Source organism: Eriocheir sinensis, chromosome 45, assembly GCF_024679095.1.
Source record: "Eriocheir sinensis breed Jianghai 21 chromosome 45, ASM2467909v1, whole genome shotgun sequence".
In the NCBI taxonomy this organism is placed as follows: Eukaryota; Metazoa; Arthropoda; class Malacostraca; order Decapoda; family Varunidae; genus Eriocheir; species Eriocheir sinensis.
In genome coordinates this window covers 4282165-4310033 of record NC_066553.1, presented here as the reverse complement: position 1 = coordinate 4310033, position 27869 = coordinate 4282165, and the positions used below count along the sequence as shown (strand labels likewise).

At 43.9% G+C, this 27869-nt stretch overlaps 1 protein-coding gene and 1 long non-coding RNA gene across 12 annotated transcripts in view; both read right to left on the bottom strand.

Annotated features, from left to right (window-relative positions):
• The window catches only part of LOC126980889 (uncharacterized), a 120693-nt gene that overhangs the window by 6322 nt on the left and 86502 nt on the right, over nucleotides 1-27869 (bottom strand). For all 11 annotated transcript variants that reach the window (XM_050831263.1, XM_050831260.1, XM_050831254.1 and 8 more), the window contains exons 3-8: nucleotides 3914-4056; nucleotides 3203-3372; nucleotides 2290-2395; nucleotides 1195-1295; nucleotides 521-682; nucleotides 135-228 (exon numbers count right to left, since the gene is read on the bottom strand). In XM_050831263.1, coding sequence (XP_050687220.1) covers nucleotides 135-228; nucleotides 521-682; nucleotides 1195-1295; nucleotides 2290-2395; nucleotides 3203-3372; nucleotides 3914-3926 — 646 coding nt within the window. In that variant the 5' untranslated portion in view covers nucleotides 3927-4056. The remainder of the gene's footprint in view (nucleotides 1-134; nucleotides 229-520; nucleotides 683-1194; nucleotides 1296-2289; nucleotides 2396-3202; nucleotides 3373-3913; nucleotides 4057-27869) is intronic.
• LOC126980894 (uncharacterized) lies at nucleotides 25129-25922 on the bottom strand. Its single transcript, XR_007733647.1, has 3 exons — nucleotides 25876-25922; nucleotides 25792-25817; nucleotides 25129-25728 (listed from the first exon to the last, which is right to left on the bottom strand). It is a non-coding gene; the product is annotated as an uncharacterized LOC126980894 (long non-coding RNA).

The window sequence follows — 27869 nt, the reverse complement described above, 5'->3', positions numbered from 1 at the left end:
TACAGCAAAATATCAGTATGGAGAGACAAGTCGTCCTTGCTTCTGATTAGTCACAAGTCATTTGTTTCATATAAATGGCTGCAGCGGCTGAGTAAGTAAATGATGCTGCTTTCAGACACATTATTGGCACTTACAAATGAAGTCAGCTGGGTTATAGTTAGGTGCAATTGGAAGACCAAGGCTTGAGAAATGTTCAACAACCTTCCTCGTATCTCCAAAATATGCATTCTGTAATAAGAGGCAATTCAGCTGGTTAATTTTTCTCTAAAGACAAATTATCTATATTATAATGAGGTTCTATGAAATTAGCTAAGTACTACGTGGTACATGAAGTGTGGCAAGGTTCACTTGTTTACGGCATTAAATATACCACGGTCAATGACATGATGTACAGCTATATTCTAAAATAGCTCTTGGTGTAAACTTTGATTGCTTTTTAATGAAGAAATACAGACCACCAAATTTTTCTTCACGTAGTTAACTTTCACTTTGAGATAGTACTAAACAAAAAACATCTTACCTGGCCATTGCAGAGAAGTAATAACTGATCAATCATGTAAAAGATCTGTGAGGAGGGTTGATGTAATGTCACTATAACTGTTTTATGTTCTTTTTCAGCAAACTGCTTTAGAGTTGCTATGAGGTCATGTGCTGTACTTGAGTCTAGGCCTGATGTTGGCTCCTGAAAACAAGGAAACATTTAGGTTTATATATTTGTTTAGTCTTGAATGTCTTTACTTCTTCCTGCATACTATTATTCCACAGTTGTGTCCTCTACGTTATATATAATCTCCTATTTGTATATATTTCCTTTTTGGCATTTATTGTATTTAATGAAAATATTCTCTCGTAACACTTTACTCTTGTGTATAGAGTCCTCAAACTCTGTAAGTATATCATTAAATTTGATGAATGTTATACGTAATATGATTCAATAGATGGCATATCAGCGAAAGTGCCTCATAAAATTTAATTGTAGCTTAGCATAGATTTATTAAAGTGCCTGTCACGGAACTTCAAATATATCAGTCAGTCAGTCAGTCAGTCAGTCAGTCAGTCAGTCAGTCAGTCAGTCAGTCAGTCAGTCAGTCAGTCAGTCAGTCAGTCAGTCTCTCTCTCTCTCTCTCTCTCACACACACACACACACACACACACACACACATGGCTGTCTTGACCCTTCATCCACAAACTCACATCAAGCAGCATTATGGAGGGGTTGGTCAGAAGTTCACAGGCTATGTTGGTTCTTTTTTTCTCGCCTCCAGACAGACCCCGATTCATCACCTCGCCAATAACTGCAATTGCAATACATAATATGATGTACACAAACAAATTGATGGACTACATATAATGGATGGAGCATAGTTTTTATTTAATCAACATGAACATTTTATTTTCCACCTCAAAGAAGAAGAAAAGTCCTTGTTGGTTCCTTCCTATATACAGTAGTTCTAACTTACCTTCAATCCATCAGTGCTTTTCATTTAAATTTTTCATAATCAACTGCTACCGGAAATCAGGCACTAGTAGGCTAGGCTGTTATGACTCTCAACCCAACCCTAGTCAAACCATTCCACACTTATTAATACCCAGACCTAAATGTTCACTCTACCACCACTCACCACCTCTGACCGCACTACATTTGGTTCTGGTATAGCTGATCATACTGACATTCTCTGATAGTGTTCCTAAAAAAATTCTTCTTAAAGCCCAGTTTTATTTTATACCCTTCTCTCGCGAGCCATTTTAAAGCCATATGAAAGTGCTAATGTGAGCTGTGTGCCTCTTGCCATCCAGTAGGTATTCAATTTTCTATTGGTGGGAGCAGAGCAAGAGGCAGGCACAGGGAATATTAAGAACACTGGGAGGTGGAAGAAAGGCTGGACAGCTTCTGCAAATAACAAGAGAGAGAGAGGTGTGGCAGTCCATGGTTGCCAAGTGCCAACGTCTGCAGGGGCACGGCACTTCAGTAAGTAAGTAAGTACCAACCCATAAATCTCTCACTGCCCGGTACTAATTAACCCGGCAGCAGCGACGGGCCAAATTTGTGGCTTTACCGTGTAGCAGCGACGGGCCAAAAATAAATGATACATAATCCGATCACAAATGCTTTGATATATATTATGAAATGGTTTGTGTGAGGGGTGATTTTTTCTCATTTTTCTCGCTTGGAGGGATCATTAAGAGACATGATCCCCGCTGCTACCGGGTTAAATGGATGCATTTTTTGAGCAAACTCATTTTTCATCCTTTACATCCTTATTTACTGAGCCCCTTGTTGCCACTTACTTGTGTCTTGGCAGTGCTTGAGGTCCAGAAGCTGTAGTATGTGGTCCACGAGGTTCATCTTCTCCTGGTGGGTCATGCTCTCGGGCAGTCTGAGCAGGGCTGTGTACTGGGTTGAGAAGAGTACAACATGTAAGACAGAGTGGGCAAAATTGACTAAAGTTTACAGGACAGAGTGGGCAAAATTTACTAAAGTTTACAGGACAGAGTGGGCAAAATTTACTAAAGTTTACAGGACAGAGTGGGCAAAATTTACTAAAGTTTACAGGACAGAGTGGGCAAAATTTACTAAAGTTTACAGGACAGAGTGGGCAAAATTTACTAAAGTTTACAGGACAGAGTGGGCAAAATTTACTAAAGTTTACAGGACAGAGTGGGCAAAATTTACTAAAGTTTACAGGACAGAGTGGGCAAAATTTACTAAAGTTTACAGGACAGAGTGGGCAAAATTTACTAAAGTTTACAGGACAGAGTGGGCAAAATTTACTAAAGTTTACAGGACAGAGTGGGCAAAATTTACTAAAGTTTACAGGACAGAGTGGGCAAAATTTACTAAAGTTTACAGGACAGAGTGGGCAAAATTTACTAAAGTTTACAGGACAGAGTGGGCAAAATTTACTGAAGTTTACAGGACAGAGTGGGCAAAATTTACTGAAGTTTACAGGACAGAGTGGGCAAAATTTACTGAAGTTTACAGGACAGAGTGGGCAAAATTTACTGAAGTTTACAGGACAGAGTGGGCAAAATTTACTGAAGTTTACAGGACAGAGTGGGCAAAATTGACAAAAGTTTACATCATGAGAATATAAGAAATTAACAGTAAATTTGTTGCGCGCACACACACACACACACACACGCGTCAATATAGGAATAAATGATTAAAACATTCATGCGCCCCGAGCCTTTCGAGCCTCACCATGAGCGTCTGCCTGAGGGTGAGGTTGGCGAAGAAGATATCGTCCTGCAGCACGTAGCAAAGGTGTCGCTTGTGCCGCTTGGTGAGGGGCGCGCCGCCGATGGTGATGGAGCCGCTGGTTGGTCGCACGCGGCCGCTCACCACGTTCAGCAGCGAGGTCTTTCCGGAACCTGAAGCAAGGCGTTGATATAAGTGGTCATTCATTTATTTACTCTTCCTCAATGCTGTTATTTATCTCCCGGTAACTGTAGAGATGGCCTAAACAACATGAAACAAAGAACAACCCCACAACATGCTGCTTCTGATGGAAATAATGGATAATGCTTTGTATTTCATATGTATTACTTGGCTTATTGTGAACGTGTTTCTGTGCAAGTCTGGATGTATATTTTTTTTGTAGAATTGTAAAAAAATATAAACCACAGATAGAAAAACAACAACTTGGTACTCTTGGCTTATTGTGAACGTGTTTCTGTGCAAGTCTGGATGTATATTTTTTTGTAGAATTGTAAAAAAATATAAACCACAGATAGAAAAAAACAACTTGATAATCCTATATTTTTTTTAGTTGGGTTCAATGAGGGAAAAACCGCGTGTTTGTTAGATTACTCAACATCAGGAATGACACGTGACAGAAGGTGGCGGTGGTTACAGGCTGAGGCTGAGGCTGAGGGCGTGACAGGACTGAATAAAGTAGCAGCGCTCCCCCACCTGACGGCCCCATGATGGCCAGCACCTCGCCGGGCCGGCACGCTCCGCCCACCCGCGACAGGATGGGCGTCTTGCCGATGCAGAGGCTCACCTCGCTGAACACCACGCCGAGGGGTCTCCGCCGCGGCCATCCCACCGTAGATCTGGAAATGGAAAATAATATACATGTTTAGCAGTTCATCGTTGGCACACTATGACTTTACGAGCTCGTTGCATAATCATACATTCTATACACAGTCACGTTTGTATGCACGTAGTTTGAGTGTGTGTGTGTGTGTGTGTGTGTGTGTGTGTGTGTGTGTGTGTGTGCGGACCAGGTACAGTTCACTGGGAGGTAGGTGTGCCAGGCCTGGGGTGTGTGTGGGGGTGGGTGGCAACCAGTGAGTAGCTACGTAACACACAAGAATTTCAGAATTGTTACGTAACGCACACTAAGACCTCCATGACTATGATGTAATCTAGCGGCCTCTGGTGCTTTAAGTTTAAGAACAAGTGGGATATCGCACATAAAATTAACAAGTAAAATAAGTAAAGCTTACGTAAAATGTTTCCTTACGTAACCTGTAATGTCATTAGAACGCGCTATTGTGCAACTTCAATGTTATGCCATAGCCTATAATCCTTCATACACATGGTGAAAGGTCACTATCCTAATTTTTATAGCTTAATAATGTTAAATAATTGTTGACGAGAGAGTACACGTCATCATATGCTGGCAACTCTCTACCGTAGACTTTCATTTAATCTCCCGAAGCTACATTAATTTTTGGAGTACGAAGGTGGCTGAGGCTGGCCTGTATGGATGTATATAAATATATCCATTTACTCATCATGTATGCACGTCGGTCACAGGCGCCTACGTCGAATAAAGTATACATACGATATTTTTTCATACATTCCTTTCTTTCTCTAAATCAAAATACAAAATACTGGCGCAATGAAGATTTTGTTTTAGCAGTTCAGGTGGTGTACCCAAGCTAAGAGGTGGGCTGGGCAGGGTGTAGAGGAGAGGGCGTGCAGTTTAAGTGAAGAACCAATGTAAGGAAAACTAACAGACCTCTTCATTCCGTAAGGACAAGCAAGGAAGAGGATAGACGGAGTGGTCATTTATTTTCCTAGAACTGGAGAGCCTTTCATTAACTTTTCCGACACTTTACTTCGAGCGCCACTGACCGACCCTCTCCCAAGAACCATCGCCTGCCTTTCACTCACTGGTCCGCGTCGCTGCTTCCAAACTAGACACACAAACTGCAATATTTTCCTCTTCTTTTGTGCGAAGGATTAGTATTGTCATCATCGGGTCTGTAGACATTTGGGTTACTTGAATGCAGTGTCTGGTTTTCACTTTTACCGTGAATTTGTGCAAGGGTATTTCCTCCTTTTTTTTTTGTGTGTGTGTGTGGGGGGGGGGGGAGGGGAGAAACTTCAGGGACTTTTAAATGTGCCAGGACGTTCCATTACACTTTCTCCGTCAGGTTTCCCCAAGAAGAAGAAGAAGAAGAAGAAGAAGAAGAAGAACTCAACGAATAAAAAGAAAAACTACAACAATGAAAACGACAATAAAAATAATAATGGTGATACTACTACTACTACTACTACTAATAATAATAATAATAATGACGATATACTAATAATAGTCCCTCCATGACTGAGGACACACACACACACACACACACACACACACACGCGTAAGTAAGTTAGTAATAAAAACTCCATCCACGTACAAGCAGCGGCCAGCACAGACAGGTAGACAGACATCGATGACCAGACAAAGGCAAGCCAGTCAACATCACATCCCTCTCGCGTGTATCTCAGGCTCTCTCTGTTTAAGGTCAGGAAGCGACGAGTCTCACGTTTGGGATGTCACGAGAACACGTCGTCATACGTCCTAATGTTTTTTTTTGTGTGTGTGTTTGCGAGATCCGTGAGTGAGTGAGTGAGTGGGTGGGGGATAAAGAGAGAGAAGAGAGATAATTTATTCCTAAAGTGATGCTCAAGAGGCTGATCCAATGCTCTAAAAAGGATAATAGACCTTCCAATACTTTAAAAATCAACTCGAATGGCATCTTGTCTTACACTGAACTCAAGCAATACCGTTGAATCTATCTATAAAAAAAATCCTCTGGCTGATGCAATGCTCTATGATCAAGCTTTTGAGTCTTTAAATATAATCTTCTAGTTTACCGGTATATCCTGAATAACAACACGGGCGTCAAGACTAGAACACAGACAAACAAAGATAATCTGATTGCATCTTCTCACGTAACGGACTGCTCTTTCGGCCACCTCTTCGGATTCTTTACAGGAGCAGCGAGTAGCGGGCTTTTTTTTATTGTTTCCTTTTTTTTGTGCCCTTGTGCTGTCTCTTTTGCTGTAAAAAAAAAAAATCAAAGCATTTCTACAAAGTGAGTCCATCAGGCCACGAGAACCCAGCGACTCAGGATACACGAGGTCTTGGGTGTGAAATGTTGATGTGAAAGGGTCGTACATGGTCGGAAAGAGGACTAGGAACGATCGCCGGATGCTGAGCCAATCAAGAAACAGACGAAAAACTGGACGGCGCCAATGAAAGTGTGTCCTTTACCGGTGGCGTCACAACTCGGCCTAAAAAACAACAACTTCGGCTCACTTTCGGCAAGCAACACATTTACACTAACCATCCCGGCTCGCCCAACATCCCCAGGCAGACAGACACCCGCTCCAGCAGTGATTTACTTAATGCCCTGCTGTCTGCTTGCTTTCGGCCTGCTTGCGTTCTTTCGTTTGCTTGGGCGATGGAGGACACACGGCACAGTTTGAAGCAGTGATCTGTACTTCTTTGCTATTCTTTCTCTTCTCTTTCTCTTCTCTTCTCTTCTCTTTTTTTATTTTTCTTTCTTTTCTCCTTTCTTCTCTCTCTCCTTTCTTTCTTTCTCCTCTTTTTTTCTTTATTTTTTCTTTATTTTTTCTTTATTTTTCCATTTCTCTCTCTCTCTCTCTCTCTCTCTCTCTCTCTCTCTCTCTCTCTCTCTCTCTCTCTCTCTCTCTCTCAACAACAACAACAAAAAAGAAGTAGGGTCAATATAGCGAATAGTTTCCATACGTTCGCGGTGGCGGACGGACGTGTGAAGACTTATAATCACTCCCGGAACACGCCGTGCGCTCGTAGTGTCAATTAAGGCCTCAGCGAGTGACAGACCGGCCCCACCACACTCCTATACATTACCCTTGCAACAAACCAACGCACTGTGCCAAAACCGTCCAGGGCTATTAATATCTCCCGCTCGCTGGGTGTCAGTGAGTGGCTAGTGTGGATTTTAATGCAGACTATTAACTCACGGCATTTTACCATCCCTGTTTTCCTTGGAGATTTATAACAGAGATAACAGATGCGTTCTATATTAGCTTAAGTCTCGCTAGAAATCTGAAACTAGCGTCAATAGATACATGTAGCACAATTAGGATATTAGATAGAACTATTAACTCACGGCATTTTACCATCCCTGTTTTCCTTGGAGATTTATAACAGAGATAACAGATGCGTTTTATATTAGCTTAAGTCTCGCTAGAAATCTGAAACCAGCGTCAATAGATATATGTAGCACAATTAGGATATTTTCTCCCCTCCTTCCTACCCGCCTCTCCTCTCTGCAGATGCTTATAGGATTGAGAACAGTGAGGTAGTAATTATCTGCTTAGGTTTCGTCTTGCTAGGAAAAAAATGGAGTCGTACGTCGTGTATTCATCAACGCTGGAAATAATAACAAAGATTATCTCAGGACAATCCGTAATCGTTTCTTTACAGACTAGCAACCAAAGATACATTTATTGAGAGCTTGGGTATTCAGTAACGATAATTTACCCATTTTGCTTCCGTGGACAAATCGAACCCGTTGGACACTTATCAAAGAGCTACCTTCGTCTCTCTAAAAAAAGTGCCCGAAGTGGCCTGTTCATCAAGTTGTGCCATTTCTCTCGTTTCCTTAGAGAACCACTACCCTAGATGCATATATCACGGAGTTACGTCAAGCAGGACACTTTTTTTATCCCTCGTTTCTCTAGCTATCACCAACCTGAGGCGTGTTCGAAGGGGTAAAATGCCGCTAAGAAGTGTTAAAGTTCCGCGTGTCACCGCCACCGCCGCCTACTAAGAGAGGGCCAAATTACTATTGCACTTTTTATCCCTCGTTTCTCTAGATATCACCAACCCTGAGGCGTGTTCGAAGGGGTGACATGCCGCTAAGAAAGGATAAAGTTGCGCGTGTTCCCTGTCACCGCCGCCTACCAAGAGAGGGCAGAGGCACGAAGTTACATCAGGCAGGACACTTTTTATCCCTCGTTTCTCTAGATATCACCGACCTAAAGGCGTGTATGGAGGAGTTACATGCCGCTAAGAAGGGCTAAAGTTGCGCGTGTCCCCTGTCACCGCCGCCTACCGAGAGAGGGCCAAGGCATGAATGTGAGAGACGGGCGGGGAGGCGAGGCGAGGCGAGCGCTGAGGGTTCAACGACCTGATGCAGTTGGCCGGGGCGCAGGTGGGTCAGGGAGGCGCGCTGGGGTGAACGACCTCAGACACTACACTTTCACTGTCTCTTGATCCTGCTTCTGTTTGTGTTGTTGTTTCTCTCTCTCTCTCTCTCTCTCTCTCTCTCTCTCTCTCTCTCTCTCTCTCTCTCTCTCTCTCTCTCTCTCTCTCTCTCTCTCTCTCTCTTCCTTTTAACTTCAAGTCTTTCTCTTCTTTTCCCTTTCCTTTCCTTCTCATATCTCTCTCTCTCTCTCTCTCTCTCTCTCTCTCTCTCTCTCTCTCTCTCTCTCTCTCTCTCTCTCTCTCTCTCTCTCTCTCTCTCCCTTTTAATTTCCCTTCAAGTCTTTCTCTTCTTTTCCCTTTCCTTTCCTTTCCTTCTCATCTCTCTCTCTCTCTCTCTCTCTCTCTCTCTCTCTCTCTCTCTCTCTCTCTCTCTCTCTCTCTCTCTCTCTCTCTCTCTCTCTCTCTCTCTCTCTCTCTCTCTCTCTCTCTCTCTCTCTCTAACCAAAACGATAACCAATCCCGCCTTTGTGAGTTTGGCAGATTCTCTCTCGGTTTTTGCAATGTTTTCACTCACTCGCCCTCTCAACTTTGGAAGCCACTTTTGCCGAGGAATATTACTCGCCTCTGACTCATTTTCTGACCTCAATGGGCGAGATTTACGCTCCTCACGATTATAAGTCTCTCCGCACGATTGTTTTTGTTACCTATAATTTTTTTTCATTTACCCGGAGGAATGTCACTTCAGTCACTTTCAGTTTCATTAGATTGAGGCTGAGTGCGTTGTTCTCACTTTCATCATGTTATGCTTCGGGTGTGACTCGCATCTTAGGACACGGGGGAAAGAAGAGTAAATTAACAGATAAGTTCTCCGTAAATCACACACACATACCAAATAAACAAAAAAAAATCACGTCTCATTACAATAATCAAACAAAGTCTCGTGAAGGATGTATTTGTTGCTCGTCTCTGTATTTAGTTACGTCGACATTCGTCAAGTGAACACGCCGCGCAGCAGTTTCTCTGACCGCTAACCTTGACAGCTTCACGGTGCTCTGGCGCGGCGGGCGAAGAAAGGGAACTCGTGAGGCCGGGCGTACGGGGCAGCAGGAGGCGGCAAAGAGAACATCATGACCTAGTAACAACAACAACAGCAGTAGTAATAGTAGTAGCAGTAGCAGTAGTAAAACGTAAGCATTAGTGAAAGCCGATGCCCATATTTCCTTCCCTTTACTCGATTTCAAAAGCCACCTACAGCATGGCACGCTGCATATCGTTTCACCACCCAGTTAGTGTGTGCCCTCGGTTCGATTCCCGTTAATAAACTCAGGATGGAACAGTGAGTGACTCGATAAGGGGGAAAGGGATGGCGGTGTGTGGTGGGTGTGCGTGCGTGCGTTCGTGGCCTATGAGACCTAGTTATGTAAGGGCGAGAGACGTGATACGGTGTGTTGATGTCGAGAGAGAGAGAGAGAGATGGGGTGAGGGGGCACGTCGAGGAGCTGTGACGGTCGGAGACGAGACCCTGTATTGATCCTTCGTGTCACGAGACCTCCAACACGTGCGACCCACTTCTGCCCTGAACGATCGACACGCACACACACACACACACACACACATACACGCACACAGACAGACAAAGACAGGCACTCATCTCCACCCGACACTGAGGCCTCTGCTGATATATACCGGTTTGAAAGTATTGCCACATGGAACGCTGGAAGGATAGACTACACCAGATGGGAGGAGGAAAAGAAATACACGAAAATAAAAGAAATCTCTCATTCTCCTCTCTTCTTGTTTTTGTGTTATTAATTTGAACGTGTTTTTAAATGAATCAAATACCCTTATTCTAGAGAAGAAGAAGAAGAAGAAGAAGAAGAAGAAGAAGAAGAAGAAGAAGAAGAAGAAGAAGAAGAAGAAGAAGAAGAAGAAGAAGAAGAAGGAGAAGAAGAAGAAGAAGAAGAAGAAGAAAAAGATGATGTGTTTTTAAATGAACCAAATACCCTTTTTCGTCCTAGATTGTTCATGTTGAGAAGAAAAAGAAGCAGAAAAAGAAGAAAGATGATGATAAGGATAATGATGATGATGATGAAGAAAAAGAAAATGAAGCGAGATGGGTTAAATAACTAGTTCGATCTTTTAATGTCGTCACCCGTGAGTTTATTCTTTCATCAGTAGCAACAGAGGAATGAAACGGAGTCTTTTATTTACTTACAGAGACGACAAATGCATCCTAAGTGGAGATCAAAACACATCGTAAAACTTAGAGGTCGAGGCGGGAAATTGCAGACGAGCGATGATGTGACACACTCAGGTTTGCCATCTACTTTCACAATAGGCAACGTTTTCTCTATTCCCCATCCTTACTCTTTTGATCTATGTGTGTGTGCGTTTCATGTTTAATCCCAGAAGTTGTTTGGTTGTAGTTTTTATAAGGAAGGCGGGACAAAATCGGAGCTGGAAAAATGGTGGGAAGGCGGCTCACGTGCGGCCTGTAACACATAACACAAGCATTACAAGAACGAACCTGCGTTTTCTGGTTATTATCTGACACTGAAGGGAAAAGTAGAACGCTTGGTAATGGTGCGTAGGAACAATGATTTTTATAACAGTAGAGGAGGCAGGTAAGTCAACATATTTTCTTTAACACGCAATACCAAAAGTCTTACCAGAGGGTTTGCCAAGCGGACTTAACACTGCTAAAAGGACGCGATTCGATTAGGTTGGTATCATAAGACACTTTCGCTTCTCACATCAGCTATTTCTAAAGGTCAAAGAGGGGGTCAATTGGGTTCTAATGAGTGTTTCCTTAGGTTCACGGTACAGAAGAAGGGTCAAACTACCACCAGGGTCATAAAACTGCTCCTGGAAATGCCCAAAACTCCTATGAAAGCCTTGTCAAATATGTGAACTTGCGCGACAAAATGTTTAGTAATACGGTACAAAAACACGCCGCCGCTGTCTGAGAGGCTTGTCTACGTGCGTCAGGTCACGAGCCGCAGTGCCTCGACCCACCTACATATCTATTTATCAATGTGTGTGTGTGTGTGTGTACGTAAGTTAAACATATAACAATAACAACAAAGTGAATCAGATGACAGTGTAAGTTATAGACCTCACACACACACACACACACACACACACACACACACACACACACGCACGTGCTTAAGAATTCTAAACCGGTTTCTCATCAATTTTACTAAGGTGCACCGGCCGAGGCTTTCCCTCTCACTCCACTTGCACTCAGGACGGAGCCAAGGCAGCATTCCCCCCCCCGGCCTGGGAAAGAACACTGCTACGACAACTACTACTACTACTACTACTACTACTACTACTACTACTACTACGACTACTACTACCACTACTACATTTTTTACAGCAAAGAAAGCAGCTCAAGGTAAAAAAGAAAAGTAATAATGAGAAAATAAGACCCTCTAATCACTTTACACTTATAAAAAAAAGAGAGTTTATAAGAATGGCAAAAAGAGAGGTCAATTTGGGCGTAGAGGTGTTCCGATACTCTCCTCATAATCCTCTTCTTCCTCCTCCTCCTCCTTCTACTACTACTACTACTACTACTACTACTACTACTACTACTAACAATAATAATAATAACAATAATAATAATAATAATAATAAAATAACGAAGATGCTGAGCGACCGTATTCCAGTTGCAGAGAAACTCAACGGACCTCCTCTAATAATAGTTCTTGCTTGACGGGTTTGAATGGCAACGCTGCGTCAGTTCGAGGTTAGGTTAGCTGGCACCACTGCATCAGGAAAGGCAGTGTAACCATCAGGCGTGTGTCAGGGGTGCAGGTTTAGTCCAGGTAAACCAGATCAGGCGTCCAGGAAATTCCGAGCAAATGGAAATTCACATAATCTCACACCTGGTTAGAGTATGCATCGCTCGGGAAGTGACCGCGGTGTGTGTGTGTGTGTAAGTACTGTCGGCGTCCAAGCACTCGTATATTTGACAAGGCTTTCGTGGGCGTTTGGGGCATTGCCAGGGGTAGTTTGATGACCCTGGAGGTAGTGTGACCCTTCTTCTGTACCATGAACGTGAACAAATCCTTATGACAATTCGATTAATCTCCTTTTTGTCCTTTGAAAATAGTTGATGTGAAGAAGAAGAAGAAGAAGAAGAAGAAGAAGAAGAAGAAGAAGAAGTAGAAGAAGAAGAAGAAGAAGAAGAAAAAAAGCAGAAGAAGCAGAAGAAGGAAGGAAAAAAGGAAAGAAGGAAAGAAAGAGGGAAGGAAGGAAGGATGTGAGGAAAGGAGAAGGAAGGAAAGAAAAGACGAAAGAAGGAAGGAAGGAAGGAAGGAAAGAAAAAAGAAAGTAAGAGAAGAAAAAGAAAGAAAAAAAAAAGAAAATAATGATGTTAATAAGAATAATGATGATGATGAGGAGGAAAAGAAAACGTAGGAAAAAGTTAGTCATACGGTGGCATACTTTCGTAATGTTTAAAATGGCCTGTCATCTTGGACTGCCTGCCTCTTGTTTCTCGCAGCAATATTTACACATCCTCACGCGCGGATTGAAAGACTGACGAAGATACTGAGATCCATATTCTTATTTTCCAAGGCCACAGAGAACAGTAACCGGGTTTTGGTGTGTGATTTTCCCGTTCCAGGTGCAGAGGTCGTGTAAAACTATCTTCAGGGCCACAAAACAGGTCATGATGAAAACTCCAGGAACTTCTACAAGAGGCTTTTCAAACTCGCAAGCTGAGGTGACGAGACGTTGAAGAATTGAGGTGTCAGCATATTCAGAAGAGTGGTGACCTTTCATGTATTGCGGCATAACTGGAGGTACCTAAAGTGAGCACATGTATTTTCCTTGTTATCGGGTATAAAGAACTGTAGCTACCAGGCGACATGTGTAAATTCGAGTAATTCCTCTTGTTGTATCTGAGTGAAGCTTTTGATAGACCTAACCACCTAACATCATTCTTTTCTTCTCTTTTTCTTTCTTTTCCTTCTCCTACTTTCTTTCCTTCTTTCGTTCTTTCCTTCCTTCCTTCCTTCTCTCCTTCTTTCCTCACATCCTACCTTCCTTCCCTCTTTCTTTCCTTCTTTCCTTTTTTCCTTCCTTCTGCTTCTGCTTCTTCTTCTTCTTCTTCTTCTTCTACTTCTTCTACTTCTTCTTCTTCTACTTCTTCTACTTCTTCTACCTATCGTTGAGAATGTGACACTTGCAGGGTTGCTTATCATTCCAGTCCCCTACCACCCTTGCAGTCACGGCCCCATCGATCATACAACCTACACGATGACCACTACCTTCTACCCACTACACCACTAACCTCCGATATTCAATAATTCATCACCAACACCATAGTGAGTGCCGCCACCATCATACTAGAATAATATACTTTTTTCATGACATTCCACAGACACCTCCTCCTGTACCCTCACGCGTCCGCTCCTCTCCCCCCCCCCTCCCCCTCCTCCCCCCCCCCTCGCCTCCCCACACACCAGTGACCCCGCCGTAGCTACATGTCACATTCCTGGTGCTGTTACCGCTTCAGTGTCGCGGCCAAGACTAATGACATCGCCACAGTTACCACAATCACCTTCACAAACAATTTTTCTGAATACATCTTGTGTACCACCACCACCACCACCTCCTCCTTCACCACCACCACCACCACCACCACCACCACCTCCTTCACCACCACCACCACCACCTCCTTCACCACCACCACCTTCACCACCACCACCTCCTTCACCACCACCACCACCACCACCTCCTTCACCACCACCACCACCACCACCACCACCCAACCCCTTCACCTTCATTTTGATCAGTAATTCCGACACCAGAATAACACTATTGATGGATCAACTTAGAGCGTGAACTACATTTCTTGTGAATACCAACACAAATAATGCGTTATTATTAATACAAAAGCTCAGTCAATACAACTACGCGTTTATATATATATATATATATATATATATATATATATATATATATATATATATATATATATATATATATAAATTTACTTGAATTGAGTCTGTCTTTCCCCACCGCAAGACCGCCTCCCAGAAACCTCGTGCATCAAGATCGCAACAGGAGTGCCAATGTCCGCGTCAGGCGTGGCGGCACAGCCTTCAGGTTTGGGTGCCAAGGCCACACAGGAGCAACTTGCTTCTTCCGTCTTTGTGTTTTGCTGGGGGCTGCAGACTGCTGTCTCACGCTGGAGGAAACTTGAAGTTCAAAGCCACCAAACAGGTTAAAAAATACTTGTTTGGATAACAAAAGTTATTTTCAGATAACTGTATTCAACCGGCGCCCGATATACTCTGGCACCACTGCAGGCTGATGGAGCAGCCTCGACGATATACGACTTTTCTGGCAATTTTTTTGACATGCAGTCAGGAACTGAATGTGTCCCGGCGCGAGGGTTGCCCACCCACCGCAGGCCCGGAGTGGAAAGGGTCCGCCGAGGAACTGCGGCTCAGACTTTAAATAACAATAAATTAATAATAATAATAAACTCTGCTTAGTATTGAAGATGGTTTACTCGACCACTATTTATACTATAAATGATAAAATTGCAACGTGCTACCTGAAGGCGCTACAAGAGTAGAACACACCTGGTCTTTGTCTCAAACGTAGAGGGAAACACGTAAATACCAATTTTTACGAATTCAAAAAACTACGAATTGAGAAACAAGCGATGAGAACACAAGAGGAAAATGAACAAGTACGCAACACACGCAGCGGGATGCATTACACACGAACACGAAAGAGCCTTGAAACCACAGTAATCTTAAGGTCACGCATATCTGAACATGACTGTGGTAGGAATAGTTGCTCTCTTCAGGACACACACACACACACACACACACACACACACACACACACACACACACACACACACACACACACACACACACACACGATAAAAAAGTGTCATGAAATCAGCCCTCCAGCATATCGGTGAAAATAAAAGATAACATACCTATGGAAATCAGTTAATCACAGCAAAACACGAAGGAGGCGGCGGGATAAGAGGAGGAGGAGGAGGAGGAGGAGGCGGGATAAGAGGCGGCGGCGGGATAAGAGGAGGAGGAGGAGAAGGAGGTGGTGATAATGGTGGTAGTGGTTATGATGAGGTAGCCAACTTTAGTCACGTACCACCTTTGCAAGTTTGAGAGAGAAAATAAAACCACATAGTAAATAGCACCGGACAGCCAGAGGAACAGAGAGCGCGTTTGGGCTGTGCAGTGGTAGAACAAAACCGATTCCACAGTCCAACCAAGTGGCTTTGTAACTGTCCGAACCAAACTCATGTCTTTTTTTTTTATTACAACAAAGGAGACAGCTCAAGGGCACAAAAAAGGAAACAATAATAGAAAAAAGCCCGCTACTTGCTGCTCCTACAAAGAATCCGAAGAGGTGGCCGAAAGAGAGATCAATTTCGGAAGAAGAGGTGTCCAGATACCCTCCTCCGTAATGGTTAGTCTTTCAATGCAACACCAGATACACAACAAGAGATTTTCCGTGTATGGTTTCCTCAAATTTCCTAACTTAAACACCCACACCCAACACTACACAAGGAATTTTCGAAGTCTTTGGTATTGGTTTGGGGGCTTACTGACCCATCATGGCGAACTGTGAAAGTGACTCCTTGGGAAGTTATGAGAATATACCAACTCGGATCACAATGAAAAAGTAATAGCACGGGAAGGTCATTTTACGCTTCTCTTATGTATTTGAAACCAACGTCGTAATGAAAGTGCGGAAAAATAACGTAAAATAAATCCCAGTTTCACATAAGACAGAAAAATATATATCAGCTTATACCCAAAAGTTTGAAGAAGTTGGAACGAGAGAGTCATTACGCTTTTCTTATGTATTTGAAACCAACGTCGTAATGAAAATGCGGAAAATAACGTAAAATAAATCCCAGTTTCACATAAGACAGAAAAATATACATCAGCTTATACCCAAAAGTTTGAAGAAGTTGGAACGAGAGAGTCATTACGCTTTTCTTATGTATTTGAAACCAACGTCGTAATGAAAAAGAACAGAAGAGTAACCAAAATAAATCCCAGTTTCACATAAGACACATATAGATAAGCCTATATGCGCATCTTTACTATCGTGGTTTAAGGTAAAGACAAAGGAATACAAAACAGGGAGCAGAAAGAGGATCGCTGCTTGGGTTGCCTCCTGTTAACGTGGGAGATTAGCTCATGGGGTGGTAGGGAATGAAACCGATGTGGGAGAAATGACCCAAGGCGGAGACTCGTAAGGTGGGCTAACGGGCTGCTTGGCGAGTTAAGGAAGAGGAGGAGGAGGAGGAGGAGGAGGAGAAGAAGGAGGAGGAGGAGGAGGAGGAGGAGGGCGCGGCTTCCCGTTGAGGTGACAAGAGGAGATTAAGAGGATTACACGAGAGTTTTAATATAATGTGTTTAAAAAAAAACGCTACGTGACCCAGAAATTATTTGTTGCCGAGATATGTTTGTAGTTCAGTGTGTGTGTGTGTGTGTGTGTGAGAGAGGTTGACTGAAGTCTTTACCTCTCTCTCTTCCCCCCCTTTTTTTAACCCTTTCCCTACACCCCATTTCCCCCATCTCCTATATAGAGCTCTTAAGGGGACACTCCAGCCACCCTCACCTGTCTGTCCCTGCCTCCTGTACCTTCCGTGAAAACTCTTAACGTATTAGGTCCATAAACTCAAATACATAAGAAGAGCGTAAAATGACCATCACGTACTACTACCTTCTCAAACTTTGGCGCTAAGCTGAAATTGGTAACTTTATACATACAAGACGGACCCAACAAAGCCCTATTTCTCCCCATTATAGTTTCCCTTAATAACTTTCTCCTCCCTCGCAATGTGGAGCCGGGTGGAGAACGTACCTACCATAACTTTCCCTTCAGCTATGATTTCCTTTTCTTTTTTCCGTCAAGTACGTTTATATAAAGGTAATTAATTCGCTATTGTTATTCCTTTTTATCTTTTACATTTCTTCTTCTTCATAATTGGTTTTCTTTATTTGTAGCCTATTTATTTTTCTCATCAATCTTGTTTTGTTTTAATCTTTTACATTTTCTACATTTATCTGTCTTCCTCTTCTTCTTCCTCTTCGTAATTCATTTTTATCTGTAGCCTAACTATTTCTTTTTATCAATCTTCTTTTCTTATTCATCTGTTTTTTATATCACTTACATTTTTCTTCTTCTTTTTGCTTATTTTCTTCATTCATTCATTCATCATTCATCGCCGACGTCATTTATCTTCCTACCCTTGCTTCTCCCCCTTTATTGCCAGTACTCTTGATTTTCTTATTTCTTTTATTAACCATTATTATCATTTGCTCCTCTTATGCTTCTTTCTCTTATTAATTCCTTTGCATCTCTATTCAGCGTTCTTCTCTTCCTCCCGTCATCGCGTTTACTCTGTTCCTCTTCACTAACACAATTTTTTTAACACATTTATCAGCTTATTAAATTTTTGGTTATCTTTTATTAGTTCTTCATCTGCGTTACTCGTTCGTCTCTCCTTTCATTGCCTTCACGTTCTCTTGTCCGTCATCGCGTTTGCCTTCGCTGCGCTTAATCACGTTTTATTATTCTCTTCAACATTATTCTTATTTTTTTTCGTTATCTCAATTTTCATCATTAGTTCGCCTACATCTGTATTCACCGTTAATCACCGCCTTCATATTCACTTGTCATCGTTTATTAACCACAACGTTGTTTTTATTATTCTCTTCGTCATTATTCATAAGTTTTTTCGTATCTCTTTATCCCTTAATAGTTCGCCTAAATCTCTATTCATCGTTCTTCGCCGCCTCCATATCCACTTGTCATCGTGTTTACCCTCGCCGCTCCTAACCGCAACATATTTCTTTCTCTCTCCAGCGTTACTGCCTCGAGCCGTTACGTCCGTCTGAAACAGTTATGAAACGTTAAGACCGTTCCCGCTGTTGCCGGGGTGAACGTCTTGCGCGTAACGGCTGCTAACAGGAAGAGAAAGTAGCGGACCCGGCGTTGCGTGGAGCGAAGGGGGAAGAAGAGCTCGAGAAGACCCTAAAAGTTCTAACAAAAAGGTGCGTTGATTATCGAAACCTTTGCAGAGGAGTAAGACGAAGCGAAGACAAGACGAAGTGAACTTTTTACCACATTTCGGGGCCATGTGGCGGGTTTGACACACCGTCTTCTTCATTGATAGCAGACCATGAAGAGCTGGACAGGAATATGACGAAGGGAAGACAGATACTGAAGTGAACTGCAGCCATTCTTCAGGGGCAGTGGCTTGATATGTACGGTATATACACATACATACTCGTCGCGTGGCTCATCTGTTGCAGCTTTAACCCGGTAGCAGCGACGGGCCAAATTTGCGGCTTTACCGTGTACCAGCGACGGGCCAAATTTGCGGCTTTACCGTGTACCAGCGACGGGCCAAATTTCCGGCTTTACCGTGTACCAGCGACGGGCCAAATTTGCGGCTTTACCGTGTACCAGCGACGGGCCAAATTTGCGGCTTTACCGTGTACCAGCGACGGGCCAAATTTGCGGCTTTACCGTGTACCAGCGACGGGCCAAATTTGCGGCTTTACCGTGTACCAGCGATGGGCCAAATTTCTGTCATGATATAAACCTCCCAAAATAGATGATGCATAAACTGATCAGACATGCGTTGATATATATTATGAAATGGTTTGCGTGAGTGATGATTCTTTCTCATTATTTTACTTAGAGGGGCCTTTAACCTAACCTAACCTAACCTAACCTAAGAAACATGACCCCCGCAGGTACCGGGTTAAGTAGCGTGAACCCTGGCGCCGGCTGCGAGCTGAAGGAGGGGAGGCCTGCAGGAAGGCTCTTGAACGGCCCCGGTGATTGAGATAATGGAGGGTGTGTTTAAAGTGGAGGACAGGGGTTTATCGCGAGGATGGGGAAGAGATAACGCAGATAACGATGATGAAGACAAACCTCGACCGTGCCAGGGTTAACGACAGGGGAACACTCGACGCCCACACTGTGGTCGGTATTAAAAGACACACTCGCTTCTCATATCAAGTATTTCTAAAGGTCAAAGAGGGGATCAATCGAGTTCTGAGTGTTTCTTTAGATTCACGGTACAGAAGAAGGGTCGGACTACCACCAGGGTCATAAAACTACTCCTGGAAATGTCCCAAACTCCTATGAAAGCCTTGTCAAATATATATTCTTGGACGACGTAATGTTTAGTAATACAGGGTCGTGGGGCCGGGACACGCGAGGAGTGACGCACGCGACTCGGGGGGAGCGAGGGAGCAGGAACACCAGCGTGCTTGCGTCATGGCGGGAGGACCTCGTAAAGCCGCACTATTGAGAGGCTGGTGATGTCCTCAGGCTCCAACTGGTTCATGCACACCCCGCCCTTTCTCCTCTCCTCGTGTGTCAATTACGGCTCCTTCCTTTCACACTCATCCTCTGTGACCTTCTGCGATACTTTTGGTCTTTTGGTCCCTTCTGGTCTGTCTGTCTGGTCTGTTCTTTTTCATCTTTCCCTTGTTATTTGTTTTGTTTTCTGTCTGTCTGTCTGTCTGTGTCTCTCCGTGTGTCTCCCTCTCTCCCTCTCTTTTCTTCTGTAGCGGTTACTTCTCCCATATTTTCCAGATTTAATGACAAACTAAACTATTACGTTCTTTTATTTCTTTCCATCACTAGCTTTTTTTTCCATTGCTGTCTTTTACTCAGTTCTCTCTCTCTCTCTCTCTCTCTCTCTCTCTCTCTCTCTCTCTCTCTCTCTCTCTCTCTCTCTCTCTAATCCCGTATGGTTCATTTATTTGGTCCCACACCAGATGTTCGTTGGCCTTCCTTCAAGAGGCATTCACACAGCACCGCCAGCACTGCCACGCACCCGGGCGGCCCTCCAGCGGCGGCGGCGGTGGCAGTGCCGGCGGGAGGTATAAAGTAATAAGGAAGTGGCAATGAACAGGGCGTTGATAGACAATTGGTTATTATTATTTTTCAAGTTCAAGAAGCGAGCGGGTGTGCTTGGGTTTGACATGAATGGCGGGCGGCGGGATGAGGTGTGGATGTTTAATGACGGGGCCTGACAGTGGAGGGTAATGACCCCGGCAAGACATTCCTCCTCGGAGCGTTGACCGAAAGAGAAAATTATGCATCTTTATCTTCACGGGTAGAGTGATGAAAGTGTCTGGCTCGGCGTGACATTCGTTTAAGTTCAGTGCTCTATCTAATTGTACTCAGCAAAGATCTACTATACAATAAATTCGTACCAGGAAGGCTTAAAAAAAAAAAAGTCCCGTGGGTAGTGTTTAACCCGGTAGCTGCAGGGATCATGTTTCTTAAAGGCCCCTCTAAGCGAGAAAAATGAAGAAAAATCATCACTCACGCAAACCATTTCATAATATATATCAATGCATTTGTGATCAGTTTATGCATCATCTATTTGGGGGGTTTATATCATGGCAAAAATGTGGCCCGTCGCTGCTACACGGCTATTTGTCATGAATTTTGTATCTTTGCGTAGGCCGCTTACGGTACTCCACACCTCGGGGTGGTCCGACCTTCACGATGGGCCGCCGCAGGAACGAGATTGAACAGTGGCAACCCTTTCCTGCGGTTGTTGACCCGCTGCTATCATGACAGCGCCTGAGCACCAGGAAACACTTTCGTACCGCGCTCCGCAGATAAACAAGTTCACTTACCTTCTACGTTTAAGTAATTTTCTCGTACCTTGTATATGTTCGCACTTTTATCGGGTATTGACGTTTCCTTGAGGAGTAGGCTAAAAAATAACCGGTAAAAAAGTAAGCGTTTGCGGTGCACTAACCTGCCTCAAAACCGCGCGAGAAAACCTGACAAGTGGGAAAAGACTGGCCGGAACCGAGCGATGAAAAGATTACCTGTAGCCTTGCGTTAAACTGATACCCAAGTCATATTAAGGCATGTCTCACGTCCGTATACGATTTACCGCCATGTTGTCTACTCTTCTGGGGCCATATCCTCAAACCCTTCGACACGCTTTTCCTAGGAGTTCTGGGCGTTTCCAGGGGTCGTTTAATGGCACTGGTGGTAGTTTGACTCTTCTTCTATGCTATGATTGGAAATAGTTGATGTGTGAGGTGGACGCGTCTGAGAATACCGACCCTGCTTGCTTGGCGATCAGAGAACATAAGAACATAAGAACATAAGCTTGACGATCAGAGTACGGGCGTATGCTGCACCGCGCGATGCCTTGGCGCTCCGTTGCAAGTGTGTAGCTTCCTGATCATTAGACACACTGCCCTTCATGACATCCAAGTTACCTAATCGTGTTTTCCTTCGGTTCTCACGAGTGCTCCATTAATGACAAGCCTGGAAGAGGATAATGAACCGCTGAATTGGACCCACTTACACTCAGACACTGTTAAAACCCGCTGATATGATGCAGATTAGGCTAGCGGGGTATTAAAAATGTTATGCCTGGTGAAATACATTGAAGAAAAACAAAGAAAACGATATTATTCAAAACAGATGCATGGCGCTCCCTCAGGTCACAGCAGGCAGAGGAACATTTTTCTTTCCGTCGTGTTCCAGTCCGACGAGTTCGATGTCCGTCTCTGAACTTTGAAATTCCTAGACTTCCTGATGGCGGAAAAAAAAGGGAAAAAGGCGACGATCAAAGCCTCTCTTTTCTGAGGACGACGTGACACCTCCACCCTTGCCAGTCACATAAGGGTGGAAGAGGAGGAGGAGGAGGAGGAGGAGGTGGAGGAAAGAAAAGGAGGAGGAGAAGGAGGAGAGAAAAAGAGGAAGAGGAGAAGGAGGAGGAGGAAGAGAGAGAAAGAAGATGAGGAGAAAGAAAAGGAGGAGGAGGAGGAAGAGGTAGAGGAGAAAAAAGGAGAGAGAAAAGGAGGAGGAGGAGAGAGAAAAAGAGGAAGGGGAGAAGAAGGAGGAGGAGAAAGAAGAAGAGGAGGAGGAAGAGGAATAGGAGGAGGAGAAAGAAGAAGAGGAGAAAGAAAAGGAGGAGGAAGAGGAATAGGAGGAGGAGAAAGAAGAGGAGAAAGAAAAGGAGGAGGAAGAGGAATAGGAGGAGGAGGAGGAGGAGGAGGATGTCAGATGCTCCCCCAAAATTATAAATACAAAGATTTCTGTTCCTTATGCTTTGAGGGACTGCACACAACCTTCCAAAAAGACAAAGAAATAAAAAGCTACATAGATTGAAATATGTAAACAATTGAGGACAAAGGCAACCTACATAGCAGTGACAGAGGGGTTTGTGAGGTCAAGTTCAAGGTCACGGGCAGGCTTACTTAATCTGCATCTGACATTCTCTCACGCTAAGACAATTTCCCTAGACCTTCGTAGGAGACACAAGAGTTAATCCTTTAGAAATTCACCGACGCGACAAAAAAGATAAAACAAACCAACCGTCTCAATGTGGTTCTTAAGTGGACAGAAAAATAAACTTGTGAAATAACCTTTGATGATACCGCTAATGGTCATATTCTTACAAATTTCGGCTCCCAAGCAGCTACACATATTTGACAAGGCTTTCGTAAGAGTTTTGAGCCATTCCAGGGGTAGTTTTGTTATCCTTCTGGTAGTTTGACCCCTCCTCTGTACCTCTTCTCCTCCCGAAATTGACCTCTCTTTTTGGCCACTCCTTTGTTGACCTCTATTCAGGAGCAGTAAGTAGCGGGCTTTTTTTTTAACATTTTTCTTTACGCCCTTGAACCTAAAAACACATTCATTAGAACCCGACTGATCTTCTTTTCGTCCCTTGGAAATAGCTGATGAGAGCGGTGGGATGTCTGGCAGTAGGGACCCAAGCCTCCACTAACGAACTCCACAACAGGGAAACTAAAGCAGCATCAACAGCAACAACAACAACAGCAGCCTCCGACCCTTGTGTGTGGGAACTCGCCTTTTGCTGTCACGGTGGTATTTCCTGAGTTAAGCTGCGCAGTGATGTCATCGGGGAGGGAATGGACGCTGGTTGGCGGGCGAGGGGGAGCCTGTTTGTCTTTTACTGTCATTGTCCCGAGAACAGTCCACAGACCCGAGACCCGCTGGCGAAAATACGCGGAGTATACGCTGCCACATGAACACCCAAACGGACTGTCTCTTGCTGTCTTTAACTCTCTGTCTCTCTGCAACATACCCCGAGGAAAAGATATCGTATTGTAAAGAGATCATCATGGAAACCAAAGCAGATGAACAGGATGCAGTGATGACGAAGAGGAAAGAGTTGCTTAGCTGTAAACATCTGCAGGCGATAAAAGATGACGAACGAGGAGGACGGTGAAGAGGAGGAGGAGGAGGAGGAGGAGGAGGAGGAGGAGGAGGCTGATAAAGATAGATAGATTGATGTGGAGCAGGGTTGGAGTAATTACACATGGAAAAATTAATTACAATTACAATTACTTCAAAACAAATTTAATTACAATTACAATTACATAATAACATCACCCGTATGCTACATATCATCACTTCACAGCTACACGCCTCAGCCTACCTCAAGAAGAAGCGCAGCGTATAAGCAGCCAGCGTAACTGTAGGAGTAGGACTGAAGTCACTGAACTCACTGGAAAGTTTGGGAGGAATGGAACTGAGGTACGTCGCCGCAGGGGGCACTAGGAGCAAAAGACCGTCTGTTTCTCGCTTAATCCACGTTAGCTACAGGAGGCGGTCAGGAAGTGGACGTGCCCATATCAAGGCTCTCACATAGCCCTTCCAGCCAACGTACTGGAGAAAATAACACAACAAGGTGCCCATTACGCGCGCTACTGTTCCTTGTGGCAGAGCGGCCGCCTCCGACCTCCTGACTGTCACCAGCAAATTCAAGTCTTACAAGCAACCCATCACTCCTAATGGAGCTCGGCCAGTACCACTTCCATTGTATGATTACAATTAAATTACAAATTACCTCATCCTTTAATAAATTACAATTACTCCAACCCTGAATTGTGGAGTGGTGATGATGGTGGTGTTGGTGATACTGTTGAGGGTACAGAGTAGAGTAGAGTAGAGGAGAGTAGAGGAGAGAGAGAGAGAGAGAGAGAGAGAGAGAGAGAGAGAGAGAGAGAGAGAGAGAGATGGGTGTTGAAATATCTTGATGAGCTACTTGCTTGCTGTTCTTCGTGACCTTGTGTGTGTGTGTGTGTGTGTGTGTGTGTGTGTGTGTGTGTGTGTGTGTTCCACTTGACTCATCTAACTCCCCTTAATCTGTACCTCACACACACACACACACACACACACACACACACACACACACACCACAGGGGAACAATATTATCCCCTCTCTCTCTCTCTCTCTCTCTCCACCCCAAGCAGTATCACGTGAACGCCAAAGAAAAAATCTACAGAAGTCAAGATGTAATGGGCTGCATATCGGTCAGTCACCCGCGGGGCTGTCGAGGTGGGTTACGGCGTGATTGACTGATACCCCGGCCAGGTGGTGTGTGCCCCCTGCCCCACCGACACCCCTTCTTACCCCCTTCCCTTCCCCTCGACACCCCTTCTTACCCCCTTCCCTTCCCCTCGATACCCCTTCTCTGTCGCCCTCTTCCCTTCCCCCGACAAACCTTCTCCCCCTTCCCTTCCCCCTGACAACCCTTCTCTGCCCCCCTTCCCTTCCCCACGACACCCTTCTCTGCCCCTCTTCCCTTCCCCCTGACAACCTTTCTCTGCCTCCTTCCCTTCCCCACGACACCTCTTCTCTGCTCCCCTTCCCTTCCCCCCACACACCAAGGCACGATCAACCAGCCAACCTAGCCCTTACGTTCTCCCGATATTTCTCCCACGTTCTCCCGATATTCCTCTCACGTTCTCCCGATATTCCTCCCACGTTCTCCCGATATTCCTCCCACGTTCTCCCGATATTCCTCCCCTCACCGTGACTTCATTTTTTTGGTATCGGTGAGGAGTTAAGTGATAGAGGGAAGAATCGGTGTTACATGCTCTAACTGATGAACCGGGCAACCAAAACCTGACTCAAGGGGTGCTGAGTTGCCTGGTCGTAAGAAGATGTGTGGTCAGGTCAGAAAAGGTCAAGGAACGCTGTGATATGGAGGAAAAACACACGTCAAGGATAGTTAAGGCGATGCCGGTGAGAGGAGGAAGGCCGGGCAGGGCAGTGACTCGTGTGAATGGATGGTTTGTAACTGTTGCCAAGTATCTGTTTCCCTTCCCTTCCTTCCCTCCGAACGCTTGTGTCGTTGCCTTCTGCTCCGCCTCACCTTATGATCGCCGCTATACCACTTATTGTTTTGGCTTTTCTGTAAGTTAGACACGTTCCATATTACCTAAACTAAAAATAAGCTCAGCCTAAAGTAACGTAAGCCTAATCTAACCCCAAACTAACCAAACCTAACCCCAAACTAACGTAACCTAACCCCAAACTAACCTAACCTAACCCCAAACTAACGTAACCTAGCCGCAAACTAGCCTAACCTAACCCCAAACTAACCTAACCTAACCCCAAACTAACTTAACCCCAAACTAACGTAACCTAACCCCAAACTAACCTAACCTAACCCCATACTAACTTAACTGAACCCCAAACTAACCTAATCTAACCCCAAACTAACCTAACCTAACCCCAAACTAACCTAACCTAACCCCAAACTAACCTAATCTAACCCCAAACTAACCTAATCTAACCCCAAACTAACCTAACCTAACCCCAAACTAACCTAACCTAACCCCAAACTAACCTAACCTAACCCCAAACTAACCTAACCTAACCCCAAATTAACCTAATCTAACCCCAAACTAACCTAACCTAATCTAACCCCAAATTAACCTAATCTAACCCCAAACTAACCTAACCTAACCCCAAACTAACCTAACCTAACCCCAAACTAACCTAACCTAACCTAACCTAACCCCAAACTAACCTAACCTAACCCCAAACTAACCTAACCTAACCCCAAACTAACTTAACCCCAAACTAACCTAACCTAACTTAACTAAACTAAGCTAACTTAACCTATACCTAAACCTAAACTAATTATTCGTTTCTGTGGAGGTAATTTAACATCAATGCTTTGAATATATTTTTTAGATAATTTAGCTTTAGTTCATTGGCCTTAGAGGGGAGTAATATTTTCGCGATGGGAAGAATATTAATCAAACAAAACTATATTCATTAATCATATTATACTCACATGTTCATCAGATCATTCATTAATCAATGTAGCCGATTTTTTTTCCTATTGTACGCATTTACAATTTATTTTACCGTCAAGTTTTCCTGTCAACGCTAAAACAACAACAAAAAAAAAAAAAAACACTTCCAAGTCCAATCAGTGAAACAATACTAAAGAACTATATTGAATGTCATCACAACTGAATACCGGATAAATAATTAAGTATTACAGAAACCTAACAAACCAAAACAAAACAATTGAAGACTCTGGAAACTCACACTTAAAAGATATATACAAATGTAAGGTGTTTACTGACTACGTATCTTTGCCACTCTATAAGGTAATGACAACAGCATCCAGCAAAATTATAGATTCGACATGGAATGTGACATGAAGGGATATAAATATTTAATATATGATTATTACGTTTTCAGGAGCCCTTTGAATCACGCTGCGTACCCAAGGGGCGCGCGAACCCCGCTTCTAGTACAACTTTAATTCTCATTTGGGAAATATTTTTTTTGTTTTTAATATCACAGACACACACACACAGACAGACAGACAGACAGACAGACAGACAGACAGACACACACACACACACACACACACACACACAGACAGACAGAGACAGACAGACAGACACACACACACACACAGACACACACACACACACAGACAGACAGAGACAGACAGACAGACAGACAGACAGAGACAGACAGACAGACAGACAGACAGACACAGACAGACAGACAGACAGACAGACAGACAGACACACAGACACACACACACACACACACACACACACACACACACACACACACACACACAATGTAACTAATATACTGTCTTCTAGTTATCAGTAAAATATGATGGTTACCTCATACGAGAGACCTGGTAACGGCGCTGAAGTAAGGGAGTGGCTGCCTCTCGAACCAAGACCAAGATAATTCGTAAAATCATCGATAACATCTGATACATGGTGATAGGCTGACCGATCCCTTGTGACATTTCCCCGGCTGCCTGTATAATGGTATCTCTCCTACTGACTGACAAGGTGAGGTAAAATAAACACTTGCCTACGCCATGAAGGGCTGGGGCCGAATACCATCCAGGCCCCTCAAGCAAGCCTACCGGTGTTTTAGAAATAGACGTAAAAAAAAAAAAAATAAATAAAAACCGTGATACACTTGACAGGACGCAGCAGTGGTGGTGGGGCAAGCCTTCCTCTGTCGCCGGCCAACCAAACCCTCAAAACAAAGCTTATCACCCGAGGTTCACCTTATCTCTCGATAGCAAACGCTGATAATCTAGGGTAGGCTTAAGTGATGTGTGG